Below are 10,586 nucleotides of genomic sequence, written 5' to 3'. Positions count from 1 at the left end.
ACAGCCTGTCTGATGTCTTCGAAGATAGTGATGATATCATCCAACAGACAGCGCTTGTCCCGGTGCCTCAGGACGCAGAGGTGCGCGAAGGTGTAATTGAATCCCTTGTAATTGACGCGCAGTTCCAGCACCTGCTTGTGGACTTGCAGGACCTGGTCGGCCAACTCCAGGATGTTTCCCCCAGACTTGGCCAGCAGGATCAGCCTGCCATATCTGCCCGGCGTATGCAAATCCGAGTACAGCTTGTGCTTCGACTGATCGATGGAGAACAGGCTGTTGGCGAGACTCCGCTCGATCTTGGCGAGGCTGTGCGTAGGGGCGACCAGCACCTCCAGGTCGGTCTCCGGCTTAAAGCGGCTGAGCACGGTAGATCCGAAAATGATGGTGAGCACCGCGGGGACGGTGAGGAAGAACACGGGGTGCCTGCTAACGAATAAGCCCAGCCAGTAGAACGAAGCCTTGAGCCCTCTGTGTATCACTTGCCGCAGCATCCTCCACAAAATCCTGCATGCAGATGCCCCGTCTCCTCCGATCAAGCACATGTGACATCAGACTCCGAGCCCCGGCTTGGTCCAAGAGAATTACTCCAGGCTACAACATGTACACACACGCACGCACGCGCACGCACGCACACAAGCCACAACACCTGGGGGAAAAAAAAACAGCACTGCAGCAATTCGAAGACGGACGGACGCACGGAGACGCCGCGGTCAGAAAAGCAGCAGCAGCGACAGCCGACCGCAACGAGTCAAGTCATCCCGGCCGCCGTTGGAGGATTCCGCCGCTCAGCATCAGCACCAGAGTCGCCTTCGCTGCTGCCAGCTGCAGCGAGGAGCCGCGGCGGCGGAGACTGCATGTGTGCGCCGAGCGCCGGTGCGCCGCGTCCGAGCACGCCAGATTTTTTCTGTTTTTTTTTTTCTTTTCTTTTTTTTAAAAACTGGAACCATGTGGTTGGAGAGGGAGGGGTGGAGGGAGGGGTTTTGGTCCTACCTGATTCCTTTTCGGTAACGGGCGTCCTGAGAGTTGTAAAAAATAAAATGGAAAGAAAGAAAGAAAATGTTGCTGCGGCTGCGGTAGGTGGCCGAGAGGCAGCCCGGCATGGATGAGTCAGTGTTTGGCTTCATGAATGGGGAAAACCCTGCTTGTGATGAGCTGCATGCTGAGTGATTTCAACAGGCCAGGTCGGGCGCTGTGAGAGGGTTTACCAAGCACGGGTTATTCCCCGTATTACTCAACATCTGAGCACCAGCAAAAACACATTTTACACAAAAGACGCGGACTATTTTATTGCTGCGACGTCATTTATAAAACTCCCGCTCGCCTCAATCATGTTGCAGGTTCAGGTGTTGCGTAAAATCAGCATAAAAAAGACATGCAAGATGTAAAAAGACGTGTAACCTACTGTGATGCACCAACCTGCCAATATACTTGAGTTATTGCTGCTTTCAGGGTGCAGTGACAGTCCATTGAGACAGATGTTGATGCAAAATTGGGGATTTCTGCACTTGCTGATGAACATCTGTCCTCATTGATGTGCCATTTTGGCTAAATGGTCTCCTGCAGGTTTTGGACAGAATTGAGTGGGATATTTATAAATGAAGACCTACTAGATAATTTCAAATATAAAACAGATGTTGCTCCATTTTAATAGATTCAAGTGTTTAGTTTTTTCTGAATGGATTTGGTTAAATGTCTAAAAACTGTGTAAAGCAAAAGTATTATTTTAGATTTTCTTGTTTTTACAGCGCTGAGGTCATCAGTATGGGCATTGCCATGGACAACTAAACATTTTGTACAACTTTCTTTCCCTTTTTCATCTACGCGTGAAGAGAGAATCTCACATAATAGGACATGATGATTGGATGGGATCCACTTGGCAGGCACTTGAGAAACATAGGGATTTTTTAACAGATGATTTGACCTTGAGTCATTGCCGGTTAATGGCTAGTTGTGTTCCAGAAGTCTGCATCAGTGACTGTACTTCCTCGTCACGTTTAATATTATTTTTGAACTGTACGCTTCTATATAAAATTGTAGGAATGACAATGCAGAAGCTGCCAGTGTAACAAAGATTAGGTCACAGTCTGCTCTCTGATCTCCCACTGAATATTTCATTGCTGTGAAATCAATTACAGCTCAGGATTAGGATTAACCCATGCTCGTTACACTAGAAATACCATTTGTACACAATTAGCTTTATTAGGTAATCACCAACGAAGCCCCCTGAGAAATCCGTTGAAAAATCCCCCTAAACCACCATCTCATTGGTGCACACGATGTCACTGATAATGACAAAAACCTTCTTCCAGCCTGGTTTTCAAGGCGGCACTTCTTCCCACTGGAGCAGCAACAGTCAAGCAGGAGCATAAAAAGTAGGACATAGTTGCTCCCTCTGCACCTGAATCATTCCTCGGCGTGAATAAAGAGAATCCTGCTGAAGGAGATTGAAGGTCGCGATCGATTCCACGGCTCCATTTGTACTTATTTGTTCCCTTTGAGTGTCGGGAATAATTTGAATGAATTTAAATATTCAAACGAGAGTCCGGCCTGCTGCTTCTGCACAAATCGCTTCTGCAAAATTAATGTCCGCCCCTTCTCGTGAATAAATCCTTCCACATTCAAACTGTTGAGCGTTCTAAAACTACCCCTGTCTGCTGGGCCGGAGTACATCTTTGACGTGGCAAAAATATTTACGGTCACAAAGCACAGCCAATCCCGAGTGGCATGTAGTTATTCAGATCTTCTGAAAACGCAGTTACATCAACGGTCAATGTGTTTTATACAGAGAGAAAGAGTACATTACACATGATGCCATGTAATCATGATGATGTGTTTCTTTGTGACTCCTTATACATGTGCAGAAATGCTTTATGGTTCCAGGTGGGGGCCTAAATGGAGCTCATATTTATTTCCAGGACTGTTAATCACCCCTCTGCAAAGACTGAATATCCAATCACACAATTGAACATATTCCTTTTAATGTCTGGTTGCGATTGCAGGCTGAGTGCTTTGGTTCGATCAACTTTATTTATGCTACTTCGATTCATAACAAAGGTAATTTCATGATAATTAGCTTGTACAACCAGTCTAGACTAAAACTTATTGTTGCAAAGCTGCATGAGGAAGGTCAAACAAAGGTCAAACAAAAAGATAAAAAGGTATACATGAATGAAACTGTGGAATATTGAAGTTAGACATCACATATTTATGGTTTCTGTCTACACAGATCATGCTAACACATTATAAAGTGGTTCAGCAAGAAATTATTATTCAATACTGATTCTAGCAGTAAGTAGAGTCTTTACAGAGTTCTTTGTTGGCATCTGTGCGTGTGTGTGCATCTGTGTGTGTGTGTGTGTGTGTAAGGGTCTGTGTCACTTTGGCAAAGTGATTTTCTGCCTGAGTGGCGAATGCTGTCCATGTCCTGTAATACTGTAGGGGGCTTCAGAGGCTCTAATGATGTCCTCTGTGCTAATCAGAGCCAGTCATCAGCACTTCTAAGGAAACACACACACACACACGCACACACACACACACACACACACACACACACACACACACACACACGTGATGACAACATAGGAAAGGTTTCATTCACATTACAGAAATAGTTAAAATAATTACAAATGACTACCTGATTCTATTTTCACCTCATTCTTAACTCAAAAAAATATTAATGTAGATATTCTCTCAATATATCTTCCAAACTTGCTGAATTTAGAATCTCATGGTGTGCATAGCAGGTGCTGTCAATGCTTTATTGGCTGATTGATGGCATAGATATTCCCTGAGGTGCAGACCGACGTTGGCTCCTTAATTATGTCAAGCACAAAACACAGACCTTTTGTTACTTGCAGCTCTTTTTCCACCGCAGCTTTTCCTCTAATAACACGTACATTTTCAGAGAAAGATGTCTTTAGCCAGATTTAGCTAAATTTTCTCCCAGGACATTCATCCATCCAAAGCAATTTTAACAAGACAGAAGTCAACAGGGGACAATACTAGATGACACTGACTGATTCAGCAAGCACTCAGTCATTCCCTACAGACCACACCATAATGAGTCACCCACTCTTAATAGTAAACCCATTTAACCCAAATTGCATATCATTAACTAACATTCACTTCCTCTTCTATCCAGGATAAGATTCCAGTGGCTTTTGGTATATTCTGCATACATTTCTTAAGAAAAAAAGAAAAGTATGCACACCACCCTCCAGCCATATGATAAATACTAGTGGTACTTTTCAATGTCAACCACAAGATCTAATACTGCATTCCCATATATAGTGCTAACACACCAACAGTACATGTTAGCATCAGCTTTCACATGTTCTAGCTAGCACTCACTTCATTAGCTGATCTCCTGAGAATGCAGACATAATAAATAACTGCTAAAATCAGCAGTCATCACTAGCCCGTTCAGAATGATGCTGCTGCCTTTCTCCATTAATATATTCCCTATGCGATATGTCCTTTTTGCTTATTCCGCTGCCATTTTCCTACAAATGTGCACTTCGTATAATTAAAGCAAGGAGCACAGGAACAGGCAGCGGTGCTGGCATTTCAGGACGATGCAGAGCAGACCCCATGAAACTGCATATGTGGCACAACTCCCTGAAGGACTTGATTATAAGTTGTGCATTAAAGAGATGGACTGAGGGGTATAGAGGTAGCGCTCATGGTTTCTATATCCGCTCACCCATACGAAATGAGTTTTTATTCCACAGAGACAGCAGATGTAGGGGGGTGGGGGCAAAAAAGTGACATGATAAAAGTGAATGTGTGCTGTGTGAGGCGATGGAGGAAGCCCATGTGCACAATGAGCAGGTTTCTGATCCATGAGCTTCAGTCACCCAGATCACATCAGCGTACCTGCAGGTACATTGTAGCTAGAGGGTGAGCCATGTCCTGCTGAGAGGCACTTCCAGGCAGTGGAGGCAATACAGAGATCTGTGATGCAAACCTATGGATTTAGGGGTCATGAGTCTGACCAATGAGAGTCCACTCTATCCATCCTTTCAAGGTTTGCAAATGTCTCGGTGCACTCTCCACACAGCATGAATCAACTGCCAGAGCTGCCAATTAGCATTTAAACTCACATCACATCACACTCCAAACTGTCAGCCTGTTTTAAACTGGCACAGCTGCTCCATTTTCCAGTCAAGTGGGAGGATTTACTAAAGATTTCCTGAGAGAATGCACTGCACTCTTGAGTTTTTAAAGCACCCCTCCATTAGAACCACACAGAATTTACCAGGGCAGTTGGTTCTGCTACCAGAGGCCTCGTAGCTAAAGTGTCTTAGCAGTTCCTAGAACTGTAGTCTTCTGGACAGAGATCTCAGATGTTGTTCCTGGGATCTCTGATGGCCACAGGGATTAGTGTTGTCTTCACTCCCAACATCCTTGCCAACTACTCCCAGGCCCAGTTTCTTACTTCTTCCCGGTGTTGCTGTCATTGGGGACTGCCACATCTATCGCCACAGGACTTTTGTCCACTCCACCAGCACAACGTCCTTCCGTTTTGTCGTCATCTGCTCAACTCTCCACCACCTTCAGAGATATGTTCCACTTTAGCTTCAGAGTTTCCAGTCCGAACTCAGATATATCATAAATATATAAAGAACATCAAATTAATTAATCACATTAGGGAAAGATAATGTGATCGTTGACAAATCTTTTCAGGTAAGCCTTTTCCTTTGACAATCTGTTTCGGCTGAACTGAAATGTTGAGACTCATTACTGTCCAACATCGTACCCAGATAAGGTCCAGTAACACAGAGACAGTGAGACACAATGGCTGAAGATAAACAGTAAATCATAAGTAAAAGGAACAGCAGCGTGAACCCTCCCAACCACCCAGGCTCCAGAGTTGTCGGAACAGTTGAATGCAACATGGAGAAGTGCTTTAATGTTTGACTCAGTCAATCAGACAATCCATCCATCCATGTTCTCCTCCCTGGGGAAGGAGGGAGTCTATCCCACACCTGGATGGGTAACCAGCTCACAGGGTAAACACTCGAAGACAGACAACATTCACACTCAAATTCACACTTGGGGTTAATTTAGAGTAAACAAATGCATGTTTTTGGCCTGTGGGAGGAAGCCGAAGTACCAGAGAGGAGAACCCACGGGCACTGGGAGAACATACCTGGGTTGTTTGCACCTGGAACCTTCTCGCCGTGAGCCTTTCGCAAAGCCAAATTTCTGTACAGTAGCTGCTCAATTACCTTAATTCATGATCATTCTTTAAGTCTCAACAGTCGGAAGAATCTACAGTTGTGTTTCTTTTCGCAAATTTGACCATTTACATGGGTTTAATTCCACATCAGCAGAATTTCGGTGTTTGTGATCCTTTTAATTTGCTTTCTTATGACAGCAAAATGGGCAAAATCTGGACAACACTGTCAAAAATCAACCATTCTGACACTGGTCGATGCCATTGATTTGATTTTGTGTTCTGCAGCATGCCCATTTCTGCAACCCTGCAACGCCAATACCTGTGAAATATGTCTCGACCATAAATAACGGTGGGGGTTGATGTCAGAGGACTGGATGCTACCTGTATGGAGATTCTCACCACCTCTAGAATCCACTGCAAAGTGGTCTTCATCGGAAAATATAGCTGCTCGTTAAATGACGTCGGAGCCGTCAGTCCTGTTGTCATTAATCAACTTCGCATGTAGCAACCGATGCCCAACTGTGCTGACAAAGCAGTTTGGGAGATATATATGCCTCCAGGCAGGAGGGAATTTCTCAGCGCGCCCCCACCCTCCCCCATCTGTTAGCTCCTTCTCTTTGCCTGCTTTGACTGTTCCTGTTCTTCAGATTCCTTCCTCACCTCTGTCTTTCTCTGCATCATTACAGCTGCATCTCCCTCCTGCATTACCAACTTTTGTTTATCCCTCAAGTCAAAACTCGAACCGCAGCATCAAACGACGCCATCGGCCAAAACAGAGAACGCAAAATCGGAGGTCTGATGTTCTGCTTCACTGTTCTACTTTGGAACAAACACTCTCCAAATACAGTGGAATTAAAGAAGAGGAACTCAAACGACCACAGCTAAGGAGATCTCCTAAAGCCATGTGACCAGTGGTTTTTAAAACAAAGATGAAACAATGATCCAGAGCAGAGATGAAAAAGGTGAATGTTCTCTGGGTGTGTTTGGACAAATGATCCCTGTAAAACTGTTCCAGTGCTTCCCCATGAACTAAGCATTTAAACCTATGGCTAACGTTCCCCTTTTCTGAGCAAAATAGATATTTTCATCCTTTACATACAAGCGGCATTCTTTAAAGGAACATGTATACTCATGTTGCAGACATGTTTCTGGCGTGTTATATAACCATGTGGACTGAAGGATTGGCTAGTATAGTTCACTTGAAAGAACAGCGCGCCCATATCTGTAGAAGGAGGTATCGGCTCATAGATATAATTCAAGTGTTCCCTGGAGGTAACGGCTCCAAGTTATTTCGGGTTATGAGTTGCATTTTGTTTTGTTTTTTTTCTGCGCTTGTGTCTCAGATTTTCCTCTCCTTTGTTTTTACTTTCCATGTTCCCTCTGGCATCACCAAACCTCCACTCACACCTCTGCTGCCTCCTTCGCACATGTGAGCTGGCTAATTAATTGACTGGGGAGGCATTTTCTGCCCCTCTCTGAGGGTGAATAATGCAGTAGCCTTAATGGATTAGGACCCCCCTCCCTTAATTTTCTCTCTCATATATTTCTCTTGTCCTCTTCCACACATTTTCTAGCCCGTCCCATCCCTTAGTAACCCCCTTCCTCCTCTTCCTTGGACTCCATCTCCAGAAGGTGAATCATCATGGTCGGTGTTGTTCATGTCGCAGTAACAATCTGTCTAAGTTCAGGTCGACTCGTTCCCTTTAGAGGTGGGGGGATAAATCCATGACTGAGTCATGACACTTAATGAAAAATAGATTGTTTCTCATCCCAAGAGTCTTCTGAACAAGATGCTAATAATACTGGGTAAAATGGGAGACTGGCAAGACAAAAGTGTTCTTCTTAAGCTCTTTATAGTTAAAAAATATCTATCTATTTATCTGTCTGTCTGTCTGTCTGTCTGTCTGTCTGTCTGTCTGTCTGTCTGTCTGTCCGTCCGTCCGTCCGTCCGTCCGTCCGTCCGTCCGTCCGTCCGTCCGTCCGTCCGTCCGCCCGCCCGCCCGCCTCTCTCTCTCTCTCTATCTCTAGGACAGTGAGCCATAAAAATTCAAGGATAGAAAGAACAGAGAGGCTATATTACACAGTTGTAAATATCAAATCAGAATGATTCAGTCTCACATTAATGTGCTGTTTTCACCCGGGTCGACTACAAATCATAAACTTCTGTTAATCATCTGCCTTCTGTTAACTGCTGCTTGCCCCAAATCAGGGTCAGTGGATGTGCTGGAGGCGATCCCAACAGGCACCAGCTGAGAGGCAGAAACACCCAGTCAGACAGGTTACACACACACGCACGCACGCACGCACGCACGCACGCACGCACGCACGCACGCACGCACGCACAATAATGATTTATTAAGTCTTCACCTCCTGCCTACCTCACACCACTCCCTCAAATTTAGCTGGGACATGTTAGTGCAGTGGTCCCTTCATAGTAAGAAGCTTCAGCTTTTTTCTAGCTGGGAGCTTGCACAGTCCCAAAACATGCACATTAGTCTGATTAAACTGTCCTGGCACTCTTTCCAGGGTGTATTCATTCATCTTACCAGTAAAGGCTCCAGCACCGCCATGACACTGTATAGGAAAAAGCAGCCTTCCCTAACAGGAAATGGATGGATAGATTAGCTTCAGCAAACAGCAGCTAAATGTACAGCATATTTGTCTATAACAAAAAGAAAGAGTTATATACCTTGTTTGCAGGGAGAATTGGCCTATCTTTTTAATTTCAATACTTACCTCTACCTCCTTCTTTTGTGTTGAGTCTATGCTGTTGACCTCCTCTCCTCTCCTCTCCTCTCCTCTCCTCTCCTCTCCTCTCCTCTCCTCTCCTCTCCTCTCCTCTCCTCTCCTCTCCTCTCCTCTCCTCTCCTCTCCTCTCCTCTGGATGCTGGAGAGGGCATTCTTTGTGGTGGTCGTGCGGTGAGCAAAATTCACGGAATGTCCACCTCCAAATCTGCTTCAGGTGCCAAGGATGTCCTGACATCCCTCATGACACCGTGATGGCCTCATTACCTCCATGAGATAAGTTGGTCATTAATTTGTAAACACAAACACACACAGAAGGCATGAAAGCTCCAATTCTAGAAAAGATTCCACTTTAAAGATGAAGGAGTTGCAATTCCGTTGCTGTGCAACCTCACTGAAAATTAACTGAGCATCTGTTGATTTCTGTTCAGTGTCAATGCCAAAGCAAATACATAATTCATGGCTTGCCACAACCCTCCTGGAAGCGTTATACAGCATGCTCATGTGAGTGACGGATGAGGCAAATGGTCTGAATGTCTACCGGTGGTGAAGGGGTAATAGGATGGATTGGAAAGGTAATACAGTCACTGCAGGGTGCTTTGTTATGTTTACCCTGCTGGCTATTGCCTTGAATTTCGATACAATTTTTGATTTAATGCATGTTACAGTTGAACATTTACCTTCTCACATCACTCTTTTGTCAGATTCAACATGGTGGCTTCCTCAAATGCTGTACAGGTGTGCAAGATAGCAGTAGGAATGGCAACCTTTCAACAAAAGAACAGGTCATCAGTGAGCCCATACCTGAGGAAGCCATTTGATCAAGGATATACTTAAGTAACAATTGACAATATTGGTGACATTAAGGCGAATGTCACCATTAGCTCTTGTCACTTTCCTCCAATGCCGATTGACTTTTGCCGCTTAGACTTTGATAACTAGCAATGATGACCAGCTTCACAAAAAGTATTTATTACATACACGCTATATATGTTTTCCAGACTAACACACATTAATATTAATCTTTACTGGGGTTCCATCCAGTAATGATTTGGTACTTCACTTCCTGTCTTCTCAATAGTCCGTTGGTGCAGTGTGCATGGTGTGTGTTGGTTTCACTTTATTTAAATTCATTTATAATTGAATACTTGGGAAATTCTAATCACTCGATAACAACGAGAAATAATCCATATTAAACAAATACAGGACTCCACCGATTATTAGGATTAGCATGGCCTCACCCGGTGTCTGTGTCTGTTCAGCGTGTGAAATGTTACTCCTCTGCCTCCTTTAGTGAAAGAAATAGGTGTAGAAAGTGTAGTTTATTAACGGTTCTGGAGGCGAGACTTAGTGAGCTTGAGACGCGGTTCCGCAGCGTCCGTGTTGGATCACAATACCTCATATGTGTCACTGCCAATCCGCCTGTTCTTTGAATGAAGACTTCAAGAAGAAAAATGCCAATTTCAAAATGTATTTAGCAAATAGAACCAATTCAAGATACAAATATTACAGAGCTCCGGGCCAGTTCATAACCCTAGCAACAACAGAGTCAATTGTCAGGGCATGAAGTTTGACAACCTAACTATCCCTTGACCCAGTCTTTTATAGAAACACGTATGCAAATTATTGATGCTAAGTCCAATCCAGTCCTTCTGCTTGG

General features: G+C 44.3%; 1 protein-coding gene and 1 long non-coding RNA gene across 2 annotated transcripts in view; both read right to left on the bottom strand.

Annotated features, from left to right (window-relative positions):
• Positions 1-1,927, bottom strand: part of ptchd4 (patched domain containing 4) — a 29,795-nt gene extending 27,868 nt beyond the window's left edge. The window contains exon 1 of the mRNA XM_003977303.2: positions 1-1,927. This exon is cut by the window's left edge and continues 58 nt beyond it. Coding sequence (XP_003977352.2) covers positions 1-542 — 542 coding nt within the window. The 5' untranslated portion in view covers positions 543-1,927.
• A 1,143-nt stretch (positions 1,928-3,070) lies between these two features.
• LOC115253056 (uncharacterized) lies at positions 3,071-8,761 on the bottom strand. Its single transcript, XR_003891380.1, has 3 exons — positions 8,728-8,761; positions 5,438-5,553; positions 3,071-3,497 (listed from the first exon to the last, which is right to left on the bottom strand). It is a non-coding gene; the product is annotated as an uncharacterized lncRNA (long non-coding RNA).
• Between the last annotated feature and the right edge of the window lie 1,825 nt (positions 8,762-10,586).

Source organism: Takifugu rubripes, chromosome 16 (assembly GCF_901000725.2).
Source record: "Takifugu rubripes chromosome 16, fTakRub1.2, whole genome shotgun sequence".
In the NCBI taxonomy this organism is placed as follows: domain Eukaryota; kingdom Metazoa; phylum Chordata; class Actinopteri; order Tetraodontiformes; family Tetraodontidae; genus Takifugu; species Takifugu rubripes.
The sequence above is the reverse complement of the archived record's forward strand: the minus strand, read 5'-3'. Positions and strand labels throughout refer to the sequence as shown.